The 23,839-nt window shown below is 55.2% G+C and overlaps 1 protein-coding gene across 17 annotated transcripts in view; it reads left to right on the top strand.

The window, feature by feature from the left end:
* The window catches only part of PTPRS (protein tyrosine phosphatase receptor type S), a 134,627-nt gene extending 113,102 nt beyond the window's left edge, over positions 1–21,525 (top strand). For 5 of the 17 annotated variants that reach the window (XM_005587604.4, XM_005587602.4, XM_074025442.1 and 2 more), the window contains 22 exons: positions 720–837; positions 3,557–4,165; positions 4,631–4,728; positions 5,586–5,839; positions 6,487–6,580; positions 6,686–6,901; positions 7,394–7,551; positions 8,073–8,084; positions 8,339–8,451; positions 10,096–10,143; positions 11,253–11,350; positions 11,437–11,560; positions 12,146–12,321; positions 12,403–12,522; positions 14,377–14,531; positions 14,617–14,902; positions 15,099–15,277; positions 16,017–16,143; positions 16,228–16,353; positions 18,622–18,776; positions 18,957–19,092; positions 20,178–21,525. In XM_005587604.4, coding sequence (XP_005587661.3) covers positions 720–837; positions 3,557–4,165; positions 4,631–4,728; positions 5,586–5,839; positions 6,487–6,580; positions 6,686–6,901; positions 7,394–7,551; positions 8,073–8,084; positions 8,339–8,451; positions 10,096–10,143; positions 11,253–11,350; positions 11,437–11,560; positions 12,146–12,321; positions 12,403–12,522; positions 14,377–14,531; positions 14,617–14,902; positions 15,099–15,277; positions 16,017–16,143; positions 16,228–16,353; positions 18,622–18,776; positions 18,957–19,092; positions 20,178–20,246 — 3,471 coding nt within the window. In that variant the 3' untranslated portion in view covers positions 20,247–21,525. The remainder of the gene's footprint in view (positions 1–719; positions 838–3,556; positions 4,166–4,630; positions 4,729–5,585; positions 5,840–6,486; positions 6,581–6,685; positions 6,902–7,393; positions 7,552–8,072; positions 8,085–8,338; positions 8,452–10,095; positions 10,144–11,252; positions 11,351–11,436; positions 11,561–12,145; positions 12,322–12,402; positions 12,523–14,376; positions 14,532–14,616; positions 14,903–15,098; positions 15,278–16,016; positions 16,144–16,227; positions 16,354–18,621; positions 18,777–18,956; positions 19,093–20,177) is intronic. The other 12 variants (XM_074025443.1, XM_065535145.1, XM_005587606.4 and 9 more) reach the window with 7 other exon arrangements.
* Positions 21,526–23,839: the final 2,314 nt, after the last annotated feature.

The following is a 23,839-nucleotide window of genomic DNA, read 5'->3' as shown; positions in this document are numbered from 1 at the left end:
TTTTTTAGGTATTTTTAGTAGAGACAAGGTTTCTCCATGTCGGCTACGCTGGTTTCAAACTCCTAACCTCAAGTGATCCTCCTGCCTTGGCCTCCCAAAGTGCTGGAATTACAGGCATCAGCCACTGCGCCCGGCCTTATACAGTTTAACTTTTAATAACAGCTCTGCTTCATAAGTGGCTCACAAAATTCCTGAATATTTAAGCAGTTGGTACAGGACACCTCCAGCACACCAGTGGGTGTAGAGGCAGAGGGGAAGGCCAGTGCCAAAGGGCCTGAGGCAGGCTGTGCCTGGTGCATTGGAGGAACAGCAAGGAGAACCCTTTGTGGGCCACAGGGAAGACTTGGGCTTTGACCCCAAGAGTGGTGGGAGCCATGGAGGGCTGTGGGGAGAGCAGGGACAGACCCTGACTCCAGTGCTCACAGGCGCCCTCTGGCTGCTGTGGGGAGGACAGACTGTCAGGGGTGATGGCGGGAATGAGGGGAGCAGAGCAGAGAGGACCGAGTTGGTCCTGGCAAGTGACAGTGGGCTGGGTTGTTGCATGTACCCTCTGAGCATGGCCATGCCACGTGTCTTGGTCTCTGCATGAGCTTGTGTGCACGTCTCCGCCCATGATCCGGGCCCTGCATCCTCCTTGCTTGATCTCAGCACAGGGAGTGGGGGTGGGCAGGGCTGCTCCCAGCCCCAGCCATGGTGCTGACCCCCAGCCCTGCCCGCAGGAGATGGTCATCACAAACCTGCAGCCTGAGACCGCATACTCCATCACGGTAGCCGCCTACACCATGAAGGGCGATGGCGCTCGCAGCAAACCCAAGGTGGTTGTGACCAAGGGAGCAGGTATGCGACCCGCCCACCCCCCACCCACGGCCTCTTTGCCCGCCCCCCCACTGTCACCAGAGCGTGCCTCCAGAGTCCTTGAGCTCCCAAGGGCGGGCAGAGGGTGCACCAGGCAGTAGGAACAGTGAGACAGGTGTGAGGGCTGGTCAGGCGGGTGTCCAGGGCCCAGCGTGGCCCCCCCACCCCTGCCTCCTTTGTCACTCACTTCCTGTCCCCCACCAGACAGAAACAGTTAACAGCCACCTCTGACCCCTTTGTCCTCTCAGCCTTTACTTGGGCCGTTCCCTCTGCCACAATACCCTTTCTCCTGCTGGTTGGCTCCTCCTCTGCCTTTAGGTCTCAGCTCAAGGTACACCTCCCTTAGAAAGCCTTCCCTGATTGCCTCATCCCACAATCTTGATCCTTCTGGGCCCCCTAGTGCCCTGTGCTTCCGCCATCCGGGCTCTGATCGCCCCGGCTTGGTTGTTATTTCAGGGTGGTACACCTGTCTTCCCCCACACGCACCAGGAAGCCACCTTTCTGTTGGTGGCCCTGACTCAGTTTCCCCTTCTAGCCCCTCCCTTATCCCTTCCATCATCGCCAAGGGGCTGGCTTTTTTTTTTCCAGCCAAAATGGAGCTGAATTAAGAAAAAGAGACTGCTGTGAAGATGTGAGGGGAGGGTACACCGGGCAGAGGGCACGGCCCAGAGAAAGACTCAGGGAGTGGAGCGGAGGGGGTGGACAGAACAAGCTCTGGGTTTTTAGGAGCAATCAGCGGGCTTCTGTGGCTTCCATCCCAGTCCCCACACCTACCCTCTCCTTGGGGACCCTTGTAGCCACACCACTGACTGTGTACCCCACCTTTCAGGCATCCCAGCTGGACACGGCGCCTGTCCTTGTCCACACTATTCCCTTCGCCCACCTTGTCTGCATCCTCCAGTATCTAGCTCTAATGCCACCTCCTCCAGGCAGCCTCCTGTGATCTCTCCCGCCCTTCTTTTAGCCAGCAGGGCATTTCCCTCCTCTCTCAGGGACATTGTATTAGAGCTGTGTTTCCTAAGCAGAACCCACTGCGTACACTGCTCTCCCCACCACCCTAGGTATTCATAGCAGTCCATTAAAGGCCCTGATAAGTCCTGCAGTAGAGAAGTCCATTTTCATGTATACAGCCCAGCTTTCCCCCTTCTTTGCCTGACCCTGTAACCTGTCTCAGCACGAGCAGGGGCGGGATTTTGGATGTCTTTATGTCCCATGGGTATTGGGCAGGTGCCTGAGCAAGGGCCAAATAAACAAGGCAGGAGATTGCTGCCTTATTAATGGAAGGCGGAGGACCTGCTGCAGCACCTATCAATGTTTTCCTTTACTGGGTCTCTGAGTCCTCACTTCCTCACTGTGCCTTACGTGCCCCTAGCCCAGTGCCAGCTCTGCACCTTTACATGGGCCATTCCCGCTTCCTGGAGCACGATTCCCCCAGATCTTCTCGTGGTTCCTCTCTTTCTTCCTTCAAGGCTTTGTTTCTTAAGTGAGGCTTTCTTGAGACCTTTTTTTTTTTAAAGACAGAGTCTTGCTCTGTCACCCAGGCTGGAGTGTAGTGATACGATCTCGGCTCCGTGCAACCTCCACCTCCCGGGTTCAAGTGATTCTCCTGCCTCAGCCTCCTGAGTAGCTGAGATTACAGGCGTGCACCACCACACCCGGCTAATTTTTGTATTTTTAGTAGAGACCGGGTTTCACCATGTTGGCCAGTCTGGTCTCAAACTCCTGACCTGAAATGACCTGCCCATCTCAGCCTCCCAAAGTGGTGGGATTACTGACAGACATGAGCCACTGCACCCAGCCTTGAGATCTACTTTTAAAAATCACAACCCCAGGCTGGGTGCAGTGGCTCACGCCTGTAATCCCATGACTTTGGAAGGCTGAGGCAGATGGATCACCTGAGGTCAGGAGTTCAAGACCAGCCTGGCCAATATGACGAAACCCTGTCTCTACTAAAAATACAAAATTACCCGGGTGTGGTGGTGCATGCCTATAATCCCAGCGGCTCAGGAGGCTGAGGCAGGAGAATGCTGAATCCAGGAGGCGGAGCTTGTAGTGAGCCAAGATGGGGCTACTGCACTTCAGCCTGGGAGAGAGAGCAAGATTCTGTCTCAAAAAAATAAATAGGCCGGGCGCGGTGGCTCAAGCCTGTAATCCCAGCACTTTGGGAGGCCGAGACGGGTGGATCACGAGGTCAGGAGATCGAGACCATCCTGGCTAACACAGTGAAACCCCGTCTCTACTATAAAATAAAAAAAAACTAGCCGGGCGAGGTGGCGGGCGCCTGTAGTCCCAGCTACTCGGGAGGCTGAGGCAGGAGAATGGCCTGAACCTGGGAGGCGGAGCTTGCAGTGAGCTGAGATCCGGCCACTGCACTCCAGCAAGGGGGACAGAGTGAGACTCCGTCTCAAAAAAAAAAATAAAATAAATAAATAAATAAATAAATAAATAACCCCATCTGGGTGCAGTGGCCTATAATCCTAGCACTCTGGTAGGCCAAGGCAGGAAGCTCACTTGAGCCTAGGAGTTCGAGGCTGCAGTGAGCCGTGATCTCACCATTGCACTCCAGGCTGGGCGACAGAGCAAAGCCCCCAACTCAAAAAAAATTATATTAAAGGAAAAGAATTAAAAATACTACCCCACCTTGTGCCCCTGGGCCGGCGGATGGTGCTGGGACCCTGATACCTGCCCCCTATCCCCGCAGTGCTGGGCCGCCCAACCCTGTCGGTGCAGCAGACCCCTGAGGGCAGCCTCCTAGCACGCTGGGAGCCCCCCGCCGGCACCGCGGAGGACCAGGTGCTGGGTTACCGCCTGCAGTTTGGCCGCGAGGACTCCACGCCCCTGGCCACCCTGGAGTTCCCGCCCTCCGAGGACCGCTACACGGCGTCAGGCGTGCACAAGGGGGCCACGTATGTGTTCCGGCTGGCGGCCCGGAGCCGCGGCGGCCTGGGCGAGGAGGCGGCCGAGGTCCTGAGCATCCCAGAGGACACGCCCCGTGGCCACCCGCAGATCCTGGAGGCGGCCGGCAACGCCTCGGCCGGGACCGTCCTCCTCCGCTGGCTGCCACCCGTGCCCGCCGAGCGCAACGGGGCCATCGTCAAGTACACGGTGGCCGTGCGAGAGGCCGGCGCCCTGGGCCCTGCCCGAGAGACCGAGCTGCCGGCGGCGGCTGAGCCGGGCGCGGAGAACGCGCTCACGCTGCAGGGCCTGAAGCCCGACACGGCCTATGACCTCCAAGTGCGAGCCCACACGCGCCGGGGCCCTGGCCCCTTCAGCCCCCCCGTCCGCTACCGGACGTTCCTGCGGGACCAAGGTAGGCGCGCGGCGACCCCTGCACCAGAGCCGGACCGGGCCTCGCGCCCACCCCCACCCCAGCCCCCTCCCTCTCCCCTGCCCAGGTAAGTGGTCACTTTTCTGCTTCCTCGTGGTCACTCAAGGCAAGTCCGGACCCCGAGGCTCCGGCGTTGGCAAAGGTGGGACGTGCCTCGGTGGCACCACCGCTCCCCACCGCCCCCTCCCTTGCTCCCCTCCCCCCCTCTTCCTCCTCCTCCACCTTCTCTCTGCAGCTTCTGCAGCCGCGCCGTCTCCCGAAGCAGGGACTTGGGACAGGACAGGGCAGGGCCGGGCCAGGGCCAGGCAGGAAGGCCGTGGGCATGGGCACAGCGGACGACAGGGAGCGCCTGGGCCGCCCCACCCCACCCCGCTTCACGCCGCCAGGTGCCAGGCACTCACGGGGCCTCTCTTCTGCTCTCTCCCTGCTCGGCCACCTCCCTGGCAGTCTCGCCCAAGAACTTCAAGGTGAAAATGATCATGAAGACATCGGTTCTGCTCAGCTGGGAGTTCCCTGACAACTACAACTCGCCCACGCCATACAAGGTGCAACTGCCCAGCCAGCAGGCAGACAGGCAGGCAGGGTCAGGGGTTGTAGTTTGGCAGGGGTTAAGGCTCAGTTTGGAGTTGGTGTGAAGTCAGGGATCAGGGCTCAGTCAGAGATGGGTCTCAGCTAGGATGGAGGCTTAGTCAATACTGGGAATCAGACTTGGGACCTAGCTGGAATTGGGGTTCAGTCAATATTGGGGATCAGTGTTGGGCTCAACCTTTGATTATGGCTTAGCTGGGACTGAGGTTCAGTCTGGGATTAAGATTTAGTCCATATTGGAAATCAGAGTTGGGGCTCCGCCTTAGATCATGGCTCAGCTGGGACTGAAGCATAGTCAAGATTGGGACTCAGAGTTGGTACTTAGCCTGAGGTCGGAGTTTAGTCTGAAGTTGGTGCCTAGTCTGGGATCGGAGGTCAGCCTGGGATTGAGATTCAGTCTGAGATCAGGAATCAGTCTAGGATCGGGTCTCAGAGGTAGGTTTCCACCTAGGGTCAGGGCTCAGCTGGAATTCAGGATTAGTCTGGGTTCAGGCTTCAGTGGGATTGGGGCTCAGTCAGGACTGGGGATTCAGCGTGGGATCAGGGCTCAGTCAAAGTGGTTTTCCACCTAGGATCAGGGCTCAGCTGGAATTTAGGCACAATCTGGGATCAGGGTTCAGTGAGGTTGGGGTTCAGTCAGAGTTGGGGACTCAGTCTGGGATCAGGGATCAGTCAATGTTGGATTTCTGCCTAGGGTCAGGGTTCAGTGGGATCAGGGCTCAGTCAGGGTGGGGGACTCAGCCTGGAGCTGGGACTCAATCCATGGGCAGGTGTTGAGCCCACCAGACCCTGCTGAGCTAGCCCTGGTCCACAGATCCAGTACAACGGGCTCACACTGGATGTGGATGGCCGCACCACCAAGAAGCTCATCACACACCTCAAGCCCCACACCTTCTATAACTTTGTGCTGACCAATCGCGGCAGCAGCCTGGGTGGCCTCCAGCAGACAGTCACCGCATGGACCGCCTTCAACCTGCTCAACGGCAAGCCCAGCGTTGCCCCCAAGCCCGACGCCGACGGCTTCATCATGGTGTATCTTCCTGACGGCCAGAGCCCCGTGCCTGTCCAGTATGTTCACCCCCATACTCTGGGTTCCTTGTCACCCCCATCAGCCTGCTATGTGGCTAGGGCAAGCCACGTGCCCTCTCTGTGCCTCAGTTTCTTTGCCTATGAAACACGGACCCTATCGGCCCCAGTTCATGGGGTCGTCCAAGATTCAGTGCTTCTCATGAGCCATTGTCACTAAATGTGCCCTGTGTCTGCTCTTCCATCATTTCCTGATACCCCATATTCCTGACCCTCCACTGGGTAATACTAGGGTCCCTGAAAGGATTTGGTTCTGGGCTTCCCAACTGGTGGGGAGGCAAAGCTGAGAGTCCCCAGTGGGGAGAGGAGCACTCTGCCTCAGAGGCAGAGAAGATTTAAGGGCTACAAGGCTATGTGGGCATTGAAGCTGGGGCTTTGAAGGATGTATAGGAGTTCAATAATGATAATTACATGAAGTAAGCCTTCTAGGCAGAAAGTGCAGCATGATCCAAGGCCTGGAGGCCTGAGTCAGCAACTGTGGCATTTGTGGATGGGACACAGGGGAATAGGCTCATTGTATGAACAGAAGGGAAGACTCAGAGAAACGGCCTCCCCCATTTGCCCCCATGTAGCATCCCTTGGTCAACCCTATCGACGGCCCCCTTTGACTCTTACCCTTCTCCCTACAGGAGCTATTTCATTGTGATGGTGCCACTGCGCAAGTCTCGCGGAGGCCAATTCCTGACCCCGCTGGGTAGCCCGGAGGACATGGATCTGGAGGAGGTGAGGGCCTGGGGCTAAACCTGCAGGGCCCAGATACGTCCCAGCTTTCACGTGCTCTGTTGCTCCCAGCTGAGCTCTGAGCCACCCATGACTCTGTTCCTGCAGCTCATCCAGGACATCTCACGGCTACAGAGGCGCAGCTTGCGGCACTCGCGTCAGCTGGAGGTGCCCCGGCCCTATATCGCAGCTCGCTTCTCTGTGCTGCCACCCACCTTCCATCCCGGCGACCAGAAGCAGTATGGCGGCTTCGATAACCGGGGCCTGGAGCCCGGCCACCGCTATGTCCTCTTTGTGCTTGCTGTGCTTCAGAAGAGCGAGCCTGTAAGTCCTGAATGGTGTCTGCCAGACACACCTCTGAGTGAGGCAGACCCCATTTCCCAGGGCCTTGACCTCAAAACCAGAGGCAGATCCTCTATGGTCAGTCACAGGCAGCTCTCTGTGGTCAGGGCTGGGCAGTGGGGAAGACTTGGGAGTGGAGGGATCCTGAAACGAAGGTTTCTTAAGAGGAAGAGACCTTCCAAGGTCTGGGGCGTTGCGGGGTGAGTAGGAGTTCAAAAAGAGAAAGCATCCCAGGATTTGCATGTGCAAAGGTCTAGGAGGTACAGAAAGGATTTCAGAGTGGCTGGAGCAGAGAAGGGAATGGGGAGAGCAAAGACTGGCAGGGACCAGGTCATATGGGCCACCAGGGTCAAGGTTCTAGGAATATAGGAGGATCTAAAGCAGGGGAGAAACATGGGTTTGTATTTGAGAAAGACCCATCTGGCCACTGCAAGGACGGTGGACACTGATGGAGACCCCCCCCTTTCCCTGCAGACCTTTGCAGCCAGTCCCTTCTCAGACCCCTTCCAGCTGGATAACCCGGACCCCCAGCCCATCGTGGATGGCGAGGAGGGGCTTATCTGGGTGATTGGGCCTGTGCTGGCCGTGGTCTTCATAATCTGCATTGTCATTGCTATCCTGCTCTACAAGAAGTAAGCCGCATGTCCTCCCTGACTTGACAGCAGGGAGGGCTTCCTGGAAAAGGAGGGAGGACTTGTCTCAGAGAATCATCACTAAGGGTCTCTGTTGTACACATGGGGAAATCGAAATTCAGAGAGGTTAAGCCACTTGATCAAGGTCACACGGCATGGGAATGGCAGAGCTAGGGCTCACAGCAGGCCAGTGGCTTGGCTTCTCCTGTTAACCCCTATCTTCACCTCCGCAAGATGATTTGGGGTAGAGGCTGCCTGCGTCCAAGTTCAATGAGGATAGCAGTTGTAGTGGCCCCATGAGGCATGTCCCAGCTTAGAAAGGGAGGGCTGAGATAAGCCTCCTTGTGGTATCAATAGGCAGGGGGACAAACAAGAAAGAGGAACGCCATTTTCCAGAGGAGACCAAAGCTCAGGGAGGTTAAGGAAGCCACTGAGAGTCACAGAACAAGTCCTTTGTGGCCAGCACACCCTCACCTTTCTTTTTTTCCCCCCTTCTCACCTGTGTCTGCTTTCGGGAACAGCAAACCTGACAGGTAAGAACCAGCCCTGCCCCCTGCAGGCTTCAGGCAAGAGGAAGAGGACAGGGAATGGGTTGATACTGTGCCCACGGGAGAGGGGATGTCTGGCTGCTCCCACAGCTTGTACATGTATCTGTACTTGGTCCTGGAAACCCCAGTCATATGGGTATACAGTCCTTTTCCGACCATACATTCCTGGGGCCTGAATTGTATTCACACATGAACATGTCCCAGTACTAACTGGACTGTTCTGCTTGCTTCTCCTAAAGTAAACGCAAGGACTCAGAACCTCGCACCAAATGCCTCCTGAACAATGCTGACCTCGCCCCTCACCACCCCAAGGACCCTGTAGAAATGAGACGCATTAACTTCCAGACTCCAGGTATGTACTTATCCCTGGTACCAGGGATACCGCCAACAGGGGAGATAGCTGGTGAGAAGCAGTAGCTGCCACCTTGGGGGCCCCTCATTGGCCCCCTCTGAACTACGCTTGGTGCAGCCACATTCTTGATTCCCAAATACCTCCCACCCTACGTGGATCCGGGCTTGGAACTCATAGGTTGGTTCTGCTTACAACCAAGTGAGACTTTTTAAGTTAACATTTAACTGATGGCTGCTCTCCTCTTCAGGAGCCTAAAGATGATGTTTAAAAATAAAAAACGGAGAAAACACAAAACTACCCCTCATTTCTTTGGGCAGAAAGAGCTGTTCTTCTGTTTATCTCTCTAGTTTTAATGTTCCTCAGTGGTGAGAGTTAAGGTTTGCCCTCAGCCATTTTCCACACTCCCTTGGGATATATCCCTAGCAAGGTACAGAAATTATACCTGCCCCACGCCTTGTACCTCTTCCCACCATGGCTGCTGGGGCTCATGCCTCTTTACAGTTCCCTATAAAGTCACCTGCCAGTCAAGGAGAACTGAATCAAGGTTTTATCCTTGATCATTTCCATGTATGATTTACAAACTCCACCATCAACCCCTTCTTCATGGGCTCATGCCAGCTGCTTCTAACCAAGTAAGAAATTTTTCATTTTACTGATGGCTGCTATTCTCCTTACGGGTTCACAGCCTGGTTACATCTGTCCTTCCAACTGTACCGGTCTCCACTTCCTATCTCTGAACTGGTTCATATCAACTCTATTTTCCAACCAAACGGAGATTTTAAACATTTGTATTTAACTGATGTCTTTAGTCCTCCTTAAAGCCTCATGCACAGCCTCACATGCCATTCCTGATGTACTTTCTTCTTTTTGTCTCTGGACTGGCTTGTGTCACTTCTGTTTTCATCCAAATGAGGAGTTTGACCATTCGTATTTAACTGATGACTGCCGTCCTCATAAAGGGATCATGCAGGGCCTCACGTATCACCCCTCGTGTATTCTCTTCCCTTTCTTACCTCTGTACTGATTCATGTTGCTTTGGTTTTTCAGCCAAATGAGGATTTTAAATGTGCATGTAACTGATGGCTGCAAGTCTCCTAAAGGGATCATGAAGAGTTTCATAATTCACTGCCAATGTGTTCCCGTTTCATTTCTGTCTCTGGACTAGCTTATGTCTGTTCTGTTTCCATCCAAATAAGGATTTTCAACATGTGCATTTAACTGATGGCTGCTGTCCTCCTTGAAGCTCATGGCATGGGCCCATATGTCCTTTCCCTGCTCCCCCAGCTTCTCCTTCACCATCCTGCATCCTCCTTCCTCAGAATGCCCTCTGCTGACCTCAACAGAGGGGACCCAAGGCCAGGCTGGTCTGGGGGAGGGGATTTGTAGACAGAAGAACCTAGCACTTTGGAGTCCTTCCAGAGTGATGGGTCAAGACCAGGACTGACTGGCGTCCAGCCAGAGGGGTACACAGTTAGCAGCTATCGTGAGTCCACAGGTGGGGGCCCAGGTGGCTATGCGTCCCCCACGTTGTCCGCATTGCTCTGCCCTTTGCATCCGCCAGCCAGTGAGGGGTGGGGGAGGCAGAGGTGGAACCGCCCCCCACCCCCTGCATGTTTTCATTTATTTATTGTTTGCTGTTTGCAGATTCAGGCCTCAGGAGCCCCCTCAGGGAGCCGGGGTTTCACTTTGAAAGTTAGTTTCTGTGTCTGTTTTTGGCTTCCTTTCGCCCCCCTGTTCGTTTCCTCTTTGGTTTCTCCATCCTGCCTCCTGTCTCTGTCCACGCGCCCACCCACCGCCGGCCCTTGCCCACCTGTCCTGTGCTGGCTCCTGGAAGAGGGCAGGGGGTTGGTCCACTGGGCCCTTAGGTGGCTGTGTGTTACTGCTGTGTGTGTGGTGTGTATGTGTGTGTCAGGGATGTGGGTGAGGCACGTATGTACCCCGCACGTGCCCACATGACAGGCAGGCCCCTTAGATGTGAGCTCTTGGGGGGAAGCTAGGGACACATGAGAGGCTCAGAACATCAGATGTTACCAACTGGCCTGGAAACCACCTGAGAGCTGAACATCCGGTACACAGGTCCCAGGAGAGGTCAGGGTTCTGCAGACCCAGATATCGGGAAGGGAGAATTGAGCCCATACCTAGCACCTCCAGCAGCCATCCGGGGGGTGCTTGAAAGGATAAGAGCTCTCAGGCCAGGGCCTTCTTGCACCTGCTCCTGCCCCAAACAAGTGCAGGGACAGATGCGGGCCCCTCACTCCCCTCACATACACGCACACATACTGTTACCCCTCTCCAGTCCCTCACCTCTACCTGGAAGAGGATTTAGTGCCTCTGATCCCAGAGGGACAGTAAGGGGTGTCAGTCGCCCACCCAAGGACAGTATTTCCAAAGCCCAGCCAGCTGCATCTGCCATTTAATTTCTGTGCCACAGACTTGCTTCTTGGCTCAAGGCACTGGGAGCTTGACATCTCCGGGGTGACCCTTCTGCCAGCCCCTGCACCCCCAGCCTGGTCAGAAGGAAGCAGGATGTGCCAACACCGTGATCCAGGCCCCTCCAGGGGTATCAGGCTCTGCCCCGAGCAGCAGCCTCAAACCTGCTGCCTTTAGAGTCCCCTAGGCCTGGGGTCCCAGCCCCTTCGTGAGCCACCCTGAGTCTTCCCCTCCTGCCAAGCCCCACCCCAGCCACGCCCTTCTAACCGCAGCTCACCCATCGCAGACTCACATGTAGAGCATCCCCTTCCCACCAGTCCCCGGCCGGCCCCCCAGTGACCAACCCCGGCGGGGTCTGCTCCATCCTGTAGGTATGCTTAGCCACCCGCCAATCCCCATCGCAGACATGGCAGAGCACACGGAGCGGCTCAAGGCCAACGACAGCCTCAAGCTCTCCCAGGAGTATGAGGTGAGCCCGCCCTTCGCCTCCCGCCCTCATCACCTTGGCCTCACAGGCACCTACCCTGACACCCACGCCCTCCCCTTCCTCTCCAGTCCATCGACCCTGGACAGCAGTTCACATGGGAACATTCCAACCTGGAAGTGAACAAGCCGAAGAACCGGTACGCCAACGTCATCGCCTATGACCACTCCCGCGTCATCCTCCAGCCCATTGAAGGTAGCTCAGAGACCCCCGGTCTTAACCTGCCCTTCCCCACTGCACAGAAAGTGCTAGATCCCATGTCTCCCCTTGGCCACTGAGGCCTGATTCTGGTTATAGACCTGGTCCAGCTCCAGCTGGAGGCCACTGGGCATCGTTAGATATATATTTAACTGATGGCTGCTGTCTCTATTAGATATGTATTTAACTGATGGCTGCTGTCTCTAACATGGCTTCATCTTTCCCTCTGCATCAATTGTGATCAATCAGAGCAGTTCTGCTGCCCGGGGACATTTGGCAGTGTCCAGGGACATCTTTGATTGTCACATCTTGGGGGGAAGAAATGTTGCTGGCACAGAGTGGGTGGAGGGCAGGGATGCTGCTCGGCACCCTGTAGTGCCCAGAACGGCCCCACCACAGAGAGCAATCTGGCCCCAAATGGTGATAGCACTGACGGGGAGAAACTGTGAAGTACACGTCCCATGGTCACCTCGGGGACAATCCGGGAGCAGTCAGAGTGAACTTCCAGGAGGTGGTTGGCCAGACAGAGCCAGCCTGGCAAGACAGCCCCCACAGATCCCTGGCCTCTCGCCCCGGCTGCAGGCATCGTGGGTAGTGATTACATCAATGCCAACTACGTGGATGGCTACCGGCGTCAGAACGCGTACATTGCCACGCAGGGGCCGCTGCCCGAGACCTTTGGGGACTTCTGGCGTATGGTGTGGGAGCAGCGGTCGGCCACCATCGTCATGATGACGCGGCTGGAGGAGAAGTCACGGGTGAGCCTTGGACCCCACGGCCCTCAAGCCCTCGCCAGCCAGCCTGGCCCTTGCTGACACCTATTCTGTTGCCTGGTCTAGATCAAGTGTGATCAGTACTGGCCCAACAGAGGCACGGAGACCTACGGCTTCATCCAGGTCACGTTGCTGGACACCATCGAGCTGGCCACGTTCTGCGTCAGAACATTCTCTCTGCACAAGGTGAGGCCCGGGCTGGGGGCTGAAGGTGGAGGAATGTGTTGGAAGGGAGGCAGAGGGCCCCAGCTTCTACCCAGGGCACTCCCCATAGGACAGAGAGAAAGCCAAGTGTGTCTACCCAGACTGACTTCATTCTCGTGGAACCCACTTCCGTGGAGGGGGAAACTGAGGCTCAGAGAGAACACTGCTTGTTTCCACCCACGGCAGGACAAAGCTGGCAGAGCCCAACTCAGCAATGAGCCTGATTTCCTCTTGCCTTTACTCATGCCCCAGGTCCTCTTTGCCCACTGTCCTCTGGCCTCACCCAGCTTGAGCCTATGATGGGGCCTCAGCAGGGCCCCAGCCCTGTCTTCAAGGAGTGTCCAGACAGAGATGGACAGATACTAGCAGCCCTGTGAAGTCAGGGCTGGGATGGAGAAGATCTTTTAGATACGTATTTAACTGATGGCTGCTGTCCATAGTGTGGTTCCATCTGTTTTTCTCCATCTGTGGTTCTGAATTAGGACAATTCTGCCATCCAGGGGACATTTGTTACTGTCATAATGGGGAGGGGAGGCGCTACTGGCACCATGATGTATCCCCAACACCCAGCCAGGTCATTGCACCATCAGGCACCTGCTTGATCTAAGTACCAGAAAACTGAGTACATGGACAAGAGTGAGTGAGAATTCTTGGTTCAATCACACACATTAAACACGTGTTATGTCTCACTCGCTAACCTGGACACAAGCACACAACAGGGACCTAAACAGATAAAACGTTCTGCCCTTGGGGGACTTAACAGTCTAGTATACAAGACACAGACCATGACTGAAACGTCAAGAAAGCTTACGTGTTGGAGAAAAATAGGGGAGAAAAACAGTGTCAGGGACCTGGAAGAGGGTATGATAGGGAAATTTGGGAGAAGAGCATTTCAGGTGAGAGGGTGTAGCCTACGCAGAGGCCCTGGGGCAGGACCGTGCCTGGCGTGTTAGAGGAACAGCAGGGAGGGCAGGATCCTGTGGACCTTGGGGAAGACTTGGGCTTCGACCGTGTGGAAGGCAGGAGCCATGGAGGGCTGTGGACAGAGGAGGGACCAGATCTGACTCAGGCACTCAGGTGCCCTCTGGCTGCTGCAGGGAGGACAGACTGAGGGGTTTGGGTGGGAGCCAAGGTCTGGGGCAAAGAGGGTGGTGACAGTTCTAGCCCAGGTTGGCCTCCATGGAGAAGAGCAGGTGGATCGGGATAGACTTTGAAGGCAGAGCCGACAGTCCTGGGTGAGGTGTTAGATGTGAGAGGGGAGAGTTAAGGGTGACTCTCAATCTGTGGCCAGAGTGCCCAGAAGGTTGGAGCCATTGGAGCCACCTTCAGCTAAGATGGGGGAGCAGGGTTGGGACGAAGGCCAGATACAGTTGACCATGTTGTGTGAAGAGTCCACAAGACTCTACTTGGAAACATCCAGGGGCAGCTAGAGCCCACGTCAGGCACTTAGAGACGTGGAGACTGGGAGGTGCAGACATGGGCATTTTTTTTTAGATGGAGTTTCGCGCTTGTTGCCCAGGCTGGAGTGCGATGGTGCAGTCTCCGCAATCTCCACCTCCTGGGTTCAAGCGATTCTCCTGCCTCAGCCTCCCGAGTAGCCGGGATTCCAGGCATGCACCACCACGCCCAGCTAATTTTGTATTTTTAGTCGAGACAAGGTTTCTCCATGTTGGTCAGGCCAGTCTCGAACTGCTGACCTCAGGTGATCCACCCACCTCGGCCTCCCAAAGTGCTGGGATTACAGGCATGAGCCACCGGGCCCAGCCATTTGGGCATTTTCAGCACATGGGCGGCAGGGTGAGCCAGAGTGACGGGTGACATTCTTGTGGTCCCCAGAATGGCTCCAGTGAGAAACGCGAGGTCCGCCAGTTCCAGTTTACGGCATGGCCAGACCACGGCGTGCCCGAATACCCAACGCCCTTCCTGGCTTTCCTGCGGAGAGTCAAGACCTGCAACCCACCAGATGCCGGCCCCATCGTGGTTCACTGCAGGTACGTCCACCCCGCTCTGCCCCATCTGCTTCCCCCGGCCCCCGCAGCCCAGCAGCCCCTGAACTCCACGTGGCTGTCCCCGCAGTGCCGGTGTGGGCCGCACAGGCTGCTTTATCGTCATCGACGCCATGCTGGAGCGGATCAAGCCAGAGAAGACAGTCGATGTCTATGGCCACGTGACGCTCATGAGGTCCCAGCGCAACTACATGGTGCAGACAGAGGACCAGTACAGCTTCATCCACGAGGCCCTGCTGGAGGCCGTGGGCTGTGGCAACACAGAAGTACCTGCACGCAGCCTCTATGCCTACATCCAGAAGCTGGCCCAGGTGGAGCCTGGCGAGCACGTCACTGGCATGGAACTCGAGTTCAAGGTGCCAGCGGGGTGGAGGCTGCCGTGGGCAGGGTGGGGAGGAGGCCCAAAGAGCCAAAAACCAGGCTCGCCCCGAGCGATGGGGACTAGAAGGTGGCGGCGGGGTGCCCCTACCTACCTATCCACCATTGGTGCTCCAGCTGAACGCATAGCCTTCCTCATCCTAATGGTGGCCCTTGGCCTCCTCCTCCCCACAGCGGCTGGCCAACTCCAAGGCCCACACGTCACGCTTCATCAGTGCCAATCTGCCTTGTAACAAGTTCAAGAACCGCCTGGTGAACATCATGCCCTATGAGAGTACACGGGTCTGTCTGCAGCCCATCCGGGGTGTGGAGGGCTCTGACTACATCAACGCCAGCTTTATTGATGGCTACAGGTAGGTGTCACGCCGTTCTCACCTCGGGGCCCCAGAAGGACCCCATCTCTGCTTTCAAGAGGCCCCCAGTCTTGTGGGAGACAGAGCTGGAAAGATACTGGCAGTCCTGAGCTGTTTAAATACACATCTTTAGATGTATATTTAACCGATGGCTGCTGTCCATAATGTGATTCCATCTGTTCTTCTATATCAGTGGTTCTCCACTGGGGTAATTCTGACACCCTGGGGATATTTCTTATTGTCATGGTTACTACTACTGGCACTGACTGGGGACACCAGCATCCTACAGTACATAGGACAGCTTGTCCCAGAGAACACTCCAGTACCAAATGTCAATAGCACTGAGATTGAGAAATCCTGGCAAGAGAGGGGAGGGCGTTCCGGGCAGAGGGTGCCACACGTGCGAGGGCCCGGAGCTGAGAGCCGGGCCCGTGGAAGCAGCTGAAAGTAGGGCAGTGGCCCTTGAAGGAGGTGGAGGGGAGAAATCAGGAGAGGTTAGTGGACAGTCCCACAGCTTTGTCAAGGGATTTGAATTTGTCATGAGGCTGGTGGTTTCCCCGCATGCAAAACGGGATCACCAGGAGGGGATGTGGTGCACCCGGCATCCATTCCTGGCAGGCAGTTGGGGTGGTGGGTGTAGCTGTTGCCGGCTTGGTCCTGACCCTCCCGGGGCAGCATCAGGTGAGGACCACGCTGGGTCTCCCCGCCAGCCCTGGGCTCACACACCCCATGCCTGCAGGCAGCAAAAGGCCTACATCGCGACACAGGGGCCGCTGGCGGAGACGACGGAAGACTTCTGGCGCATGCTGTGGGAGAACAATTCGACCATCGTGGTGATGCTGACCAAGCTGCGGGAGATGGGCCGGGTGAGCCAGGGACCGCGGCGGGGAAGGGCGAGGACCAGACTGTGGCTCAGACAGCACTGACCACGGCCACCCTCTCCTCTGCAGGAGAAGTGTCACCAGTACTGGCCGGCCGAGCGCTCTGCCCGCTACCAGTACTTTGTGGTAGATCCGATGGCGGAATACAACATGCCTCAGTATATCCTGCGAGAGTTCAAGGTCACAGATGCCCGGGTGAGTCTAGAGACAGATTGGCGGAAGGGGCTGGAGTCAGGCTGGGCCCCACAGGCTGTTGCCTTAGTGATCTGGAAAGGGCTGCCCTGTTTGGTGATGGATACGAAGGCCGAGGGTAAGGGATGAGCGCTAGGAATCAGGAGAAATGTTAGCGGACCAGTTGGCCACTTGCTCCTACCACCACATAGGTGGAAGACAGGGTCTTGTCTCTGTGCTGACCCTGTAGTGTCTCCACGCACTAGGGAACATGGTCCCAGGGGATGATATTCAAGGAAATGAATGGGGCTTTCCCCTGGAAGCAGCCACCTGTGGAGGAGGATATTAAAAGGCTGAAAGGGACTTGAGGAATTGAGGGTGATGGGTGGTAGACGGGGGACAAGGAGAGTCAGATGGTGGGGATTGGCACTGTTGGGTGAGGAGAGATGAGTACGGATGGTGTTGGCTCAATGAAGGACTGCAGTGTCAGGTGGAGGGAGAAAGGCCACATATTAGGTGGCAACAGATGAAGACTCATAGTGGAAGGTGGCCCTGTTGGGTGACAAAGGATCAAAGTTAGTGGTGGAAGATCGATGATGGTAGAGAATACAGTGAGGGGATGATAGAGGATGGGGAATGTTGGCCAAGATGACGCCAAAGGATGGTGAAGTCTGCTGAATGAACAGCCATCACTGGGCATTGTGCTGCAAGCAGTGCAAGATGGTGCCCTTGGAGGGGTGGGATCTGGAAATGGAGAGAAGAACACTTGCATAACAGGATGGAGAATGTCAGTGGAATGTGGTAGTTTGGGTCAGTGAAGGATGATGCTTTATCAGTGGTGGATGGAGAAAGACAGAATTGGAGGAGGGTGAATGTTTGGCCAGCAGGGGGTGAGAAAATCAATGGGAAATACTTTGACTAAGAAAGGACAGTAAACAATCAGTAGTCAATGGTATAAACCAACGGGTGGTACAAGATTAAGGAAGATGGGGTTGGGAAAGGAGATTTTGGAAAATGTAAAACATCAGGGAAAGATGGTACATTGGATGGCAAATGGTGGCAGATAACAGTTTTGGATGGCACCATTTTGATGGTGGAGAATGGGATTAGAACAAGGTAGATGATGGGGAATGGAGAATGTCAGTGGAAGACGGTACCCTTGGATGGTGGAGAGTGAATTGTTAGTGATGGATGGTGGAAAATGGCACCATTGAGTTGTGAAGGATGGAAGATGGCAGAGAATGATGTGGTTGGATGGCACCATTGGGTGGTGGGAAGAGAGACTGGAAAGAGGAATGGTTGAGTAGTGAGGAATGAAGACAGTCTGTGGAAGATCCCATCATTGAATGGTTAAGGATGAGTTACCAAGAGGGGATGGTGGTAGATGATGGAAGATGATGGTGTCGGGTGGAACTGTTGGATGGCAGAAGGTAATGAGTTACCAGTGGTGGATGGTGGAAAACAGCACCATTGGATGGCAAAAGATGAATGATAATGGCAGTAGGTTGTGGAAGATAGTGTTGGATGATTATGGGTGGTGAAATATGAGTTACCAGTGGTGGATGGTAGAAGATGGTGTTGGATGGGACTGTTGTGTAACAGAAGATGAGTTACCAGCAGTGGGTGGTAGAAATGGCACTATTATCGGATGGTGGAAGATGGTGTTAGATGGTGGAGGATGAAAGATGATGCCACTATTGGGTTGTAGAAGATGAGTCATCAGTGATGAGCTATGGACAGTGATGGAGCGGAGTTGTGCTGTAGGGCCCTGAAATGGCACAGAGAGGAAGATGACAGAAGATCATGGTGAATAGGAGCTGGGAAGGGCAGAGCTGGGTGCACTATGGGATGGTGAAGGTTGGAGGGTGGAGGTCCTGGATGTCACAGGGGACGTGGTGGGTTTGGGAAATGTGGGGAGAGGAACAGCTGGGTAGCGAGGAGTGGTGAGGATGAGGTTGGAGCATCTCTTGTAGAAAGCAGTACCATTGGATTGTGAAGGACGGAAAGTTATCAGGGTGAACGAATGGCAGAGAGTGTACAAAATGGGGGTGAGGGCCAGGCATGGTGGCTCATGCCTGTAATCCTAGCTAATCAGGAGGCTCAGGCAGGAGAATCACTTGAACCCTGGAGGCGGAGGTTGCAGTGAGCCGAGATCGCGCCATTGCACTCCAGCCTGGGCGACAAGGGCGAAACTCCGTCTCCAAAAAAAAAAAAAAAAAAAAAAAAAAAAAAAAAAAAATCCCCATGTCAGCTGCTGACACTGACAACAAGATTGGGCTCTCTGCACTCCAGGATGGCCAGTCCCGGACCGTCCGGCAGTTCCAGTTCACAGACTGGCCGGAACAGGGTGTGCCAAAGTCGGGGGAGGGTTTCATCGACTTCATCGGCCAAGTGCATAAGACCAAGGAGCAGTTTGGTCAGGACGGCCCCATCTCTGTCCACTGCAGGTGAGCTCCCTCGAGTGCCCCAGCTTTTGGCCCTGCTGGGGAAACTGAGGCCTGGTAGGGACAGCCCCAAGCTTAGGCTGTCCCGTCTGGGCTGTTAAGAGTCCTCGGGGAATCAGGTGGTCAGATCAGGGCTCTCCAGCACCTGCCCCTGAACGGTCGTGCTCACTTGACTTCCACCAGTGCCGGCGTGGGCAGGACAGGCGTGTTCATCACGCTCAGCATCGTGCTGGAGCGGATGCGGTACGAAGGTGTGGTGGACATCTTTCAGACAGTGAAGATGCTACGAACGCAGCGGCCGGCCATGGTGCAGACGGAGGTAAAGACGGGACAGGGAGGGGAGGCACCCTGGCCTCACACCCCGACTGCCCTAAGCCCCCGTTTCCTTCTCTGTGAGATGAGTACAGCCACCTGGGACTCTCTGGGTCACTGTGGGTGGATGGTCCACAGACCCCTCCCGCACCAGAAGGGGACCAGTAACCCTCTTAACACAACAGTCAGCTGAAGGTCAGAGCCAAGAAGCAGCCCTTGGCGTGGACAGAGATGGGCTCATTGCAGTCCCCAAGTCACAGCAAGTCTGTGGCTCAGCCTTGACCCTGCCATGAACCACTGATCCTTAAGTCCAACCAATGTACAGATGAGGAAACTGAGGCCCAGACTCCTAGCTCCAAGGGGAATGTTCCAATGGAGGGGGTTCTGAGCAGCAGCTGTGTCTTAAAAGATGAGTAGGGGGGACTGGGCGTGGCAGCTCACACCTGTAATCCCAGCACTTTGGGAGGCCGAGGGGGGAGGATCGCTTGAGCCCATCCTGGGCAACACAGCAAGACCCCATCTCTACAAAAAAAAAAAATAGAAATGAGGCTGGGTGTGATGACTCACACCTGTAATCCCAACACTTTGGGAGGCCAAGGCAGGTGGATCACCTGAGGTCAGGAGTTCAAGACCAGCCTGGCCAACGTGGCGAAACCCTGTCTCTACTAAAAATACAAAAATTAGCTGGGTGTGGTGGTGGGCACCTGTAATCCCAGCTACTCAGGAGGCTCAGGCAGGAGAATCGCTTGAACCCAGGAGGCGGAGGTTGCAGTGAGCTGAGACAGTGCCACTGCACTCCAGCCTGGGTGATACAGTGAGACTGTCTCAAAATAAATAAATAAAAATGAAAAGATGAATAGGGCCTCCAGGCAGACAGGGGAGGAGAGGGCATTCCAGGTGAAGAGCGTAGCTGTGTTAGGCCAGAGGTGTGGCGTTGCTCACTTCATTGTGGGAGCACCGTGGGGGCCAAAGAGACCTTCTGCAAGAGACCCTCACCGGGCTGAGGAGCTTGGCCTGCTCCTGAGGGTGCTAGGGAGCCCTGGGAGGCATTAGAGCAGGGGAGGTACTAACAGCTCACCTCTGCTTCCCCAGGATGAGTACCAGTTCTGTTACCAGGCGGCACTGGAGTACCTCGGAAGCTTTGACCACTATGCAACCTAAAGCCATGGTCCCCCCCGGCCTGACACCACCGGCCCCGGATGCCTCTGCCCTTCCCGGGTGGACCTCCTGAGGCCTGGACCCCCAGTGGGCAGGGCAGGAGGCGGCAGCAGCTGCGTTTCTGCACCGTTTCCGGGGACCATCAGCCCCTCAGGCCCCCCACTGGCCCCGGCCGCCCCAGCGACCTCCCTGGCACCGGCCGCCGCCTTCAAATACTTGGCACATTCCTCCTTTCCTTCCAATTCCAAAACCAGATTCCGGGGTGGGGGGTGGGGGGAACGGTGAGCAAACAGGAGTGCTCCCCACAATCGGAGGAGGGCGGGGCACAGATCATGGACAGACCCCTCGTCCTCCCCAGCGGTGGTGGGAGGACCCGGGGGCTCTTCCCCGCCCTGCAGCCTGGGGACACTGGGCTGGGACCAGAATCCAGCTTTCTTTTAAAACTCTCAGTGTAACTGTATCCCGTGACATTTCGTTTTTTTTTAAATAGTGTATTTTTGTTTCCATTTTTTTTTAAAGAGAAACAAACAAAAGACTTGCCAGTCAACAACTTTCAAAGAGAACAACTTTGGCTTATTCATATTCTGTTCAAAGACAGTCTATTTTTTCACTGTAGAAAGCGTCCTTGTGTGATTGATAGTTACGTTACGTTCGCAAACGCGCACACCGGGCCCACGGCTGTACCTTGGCTTGCTTTTTTTTTTTTTTCTTTTTCTTATTTTTTCTACCATCAGAAAGTTGCTTTGCCCACAGAAGAATGGGATGCCCTTTTTTCTTTTTTGGCTTTTTCCCCCCCCCTTTTTGTTTCATTTTTATAAATTAAATTTTCAGACATATCAAATACAGTTCTGAGGGTAGGGTCATGGGGGAACTCGGACCCAGCAGCGTTGGGTTCAAACCCATGGGGTACAGTTGAGGGAGACGCTGCTGTAAAAGAGAGATGACAGTGCCCCCTCCGCCCCCTCCGAGAGCCCAAGCTGTCTCCCCGTCTCCCGCCCCCAAGGAGACGGAGAGGATCCTGCTTCTTCGGGGACGGGGGCTGTATGACTGTGCTGCCCCACATCAGGGACCCTTTCCCCCCTGGGACTATGGGGCAGTTTGGGAGCAAAACCAGAAGGACGGGACCCCCTCTACCCACCCGAGCAAGCGAGTTGTTTCTCTTTGTACAAGGGCAGATCTGCAGTTACTTTCAACACTGTTTATTCCAGCGGAAGCAGCGGGCGGTTTTCCCACCCCCGTGTATGTAGATATATCAACTTTGTATTAAAGGAAGATCGTCTGACCCCGGTCCATTGTGGAGTCTTTGTGGCACCCCTGCCTGTCCAGTCTCATCCCCGGGGTGGAGGTCGGTGGGGGCCTGGAGAGCTGATCTCATTTCCTGGTGTGAACAGAGTAGTTTGTTCGAGACCACACAACTGCTGAGGCGGGTGGATCACAAGGTCAGGGGTTCGAGACCAGCCTGGCCAAGATGGTGACACCCCCGTCTCTACTACAAATACAAAAAATTAGCCGGGCACAGTGGCAGGGACCTGTAATCCTAGCTACTCAGGAGGCTGAGGTAGGAGAATCGCTTGAACCCAGGAGGTGGAGGTTGCAGTGAGCCGAGATCATGCCATCGCACTTCAGCCTAGGTGACAGAGCAAGACTCCGTCTCAACAACAACAACAAAAAAAATTGACCACACACCGATGAAGTGGCCAGGCCAAGATTTGAACCCAAGCCCTGGTCCTATAGGGGTTGCCTTGTGTTCGCATTCCAATAAGTGACCATGATTGAGAATTCACCATGGGCCAGTCACTCTGAGACAGACATTATCATCCCCTTGGCCAGGCGCAGTGGCTCACACCTGTAATCCCAGCACCAAAGGGAGGCCGAGTCAGATGGATCACCTGAGATCGCGAGTTCAAGACCAGCCTGGCCGACATGGTGAAACCCTGTCTCTACTAAAAACACAAAAATTAGCTGGGTGTGGTGACACGTGCCTGCAATCCCAGCTACTTGGGAGGCTGGGGCAGGAGAATCGCTTGAACCCGAGAGGCAGAGGTTGCAGTGAGCCGAGATCGCATCACTGCACTCCAGCCTGGGTGCCAGAATGAGACTCCATTTCAAAAAAAAAAAAAAAAGTGTTAGCCCCATTTACATATTAGGAAACGGGGACTCAGGGTGGGGCACACAATGAGTTTGAGGTGAAGCTGGAATTCCTATCCGATCCCATCTCACCCGCAGCCCTGAACAGCACACCGTGCTGCCTTCTCGAAGCATCCTGAGGAGGAACTGAGTCCAGGGAGGGAAGCAACAGGTTGGGCACACTCTTCCTTCTCCACCCTCTAGGCCACTCAGTGAGCGAACCCATGCACTGAACCAGAGTCACACCCCTGGTGATGGAGGGTGAGCCATTTTGTATCTATACCCTTGCCTGAGTCACTTCTTGCTCTGGCATAAAAGCCACTGACGGGAGCCAGAGATAGGATGAAAGAGCCTCGGATGATCTCAGAGAAGTTCCAGGAATCAGAAAGGGTGACCTTAGTGAGACCAGGGACCCAGCTCAGGGAAAAATAGGACTATGCCTCTTAGAAACCAGCAGATCAAGGCCAGGTGCAGTGGCTCATGCCTGTAATCCCAGCACTTTGGGAGGCTGAGGCGGGTGGATCACAAGGTCAGGAGTTCGAGACCAGCCTGGCCAACATGGTGAAACCCCGTCTGTACTAAAAATACAAAAAAATTAGCTGGGCGTGGGGGCGGGTACCTATAATCCCATCTACTCGGGAGGCTGAGGTAGGAGAATAGCTTGAACCCAGGAGGCAAAGGTTGCAGTGAGCCAAGACCACACCACTGCACTCCAGCCTGGACAACAGAGCAAGACTCCATCTCAAAAAGAAAAAAGAAAAAAAAAGGGCTGGGCGCAGTGGCTCACGCCTGTAATCCCAGCACTTTGGGAGGCCAAGGCGAGTGGATCACGAGGTCAGGAGATCAAGACCATCCTGGCTAACATGGTGAAACCCCGTCTCTACTAAAAATGCAAAAAAAAATTAGCCGGGCGTGGTGGCGGGCGCCTGTAGTCCCAGCTACTTGGGAGGCTGAGGCAGGAGAATGGCGTGAACTCGGGAGGCGGAGCTTGCAGCGAGCTGAGATCGCACCACTGCACTCCAGCCTGGGTGACAGAGCGAGACTCCGTCTCAAAAAGAAAAAGAAAGATGGGAAGAACCATGTATTATAAGAACTACATTTCATAGCCTCTGAGTTCTGAATTTTAGTAGGAGGGGAGGAACCTCTTCTTAGTGACAAACTGTGGGACAAAAAGGACAGAAACTTTTTTTGTTTTTTTGAGATGGAGTTTTGCTCTGTTTGCCCAGGCTAGAGTGCAATGGCGTGATCTCGGCTCACTGAAACCTCCGCCTCCTGGGTTCAAGCGATTCTCCTGCCTCAGCCTCCCAAGTAGCTGGGACTACAGGCACTGTGCCACCACACCTGGCTACTTTTTGTATTTTTAGTAGAGATGAGGTTTCGCCGTGTTGGCCAGGCTGGTCTTGAACTCCTGATCTCCTGTAATCCACCCGCCTTGGCCTCCCAAAATGCTGGGATTATAGGTGTGAGCC

Source organism: Macaca fascicularis, chromosome 19, assembly GCF_037993035.2.
Source record: "Macaca fascicularis isolate 582-1 chromosome 19, T2T-MFA8v1.1".
Classification (NCBI taxonomy): Eukaryota; Metazoa; Chordata; class Mammalia; order Primates; family Cercopithecidae; genus Macaca; species Macaca fascicularis.
The sequence above is the reverse complement of the archived record's forward strand: the minus strand, read 5'-3'. Positions and strand labels throughout refer to the sequence as shown.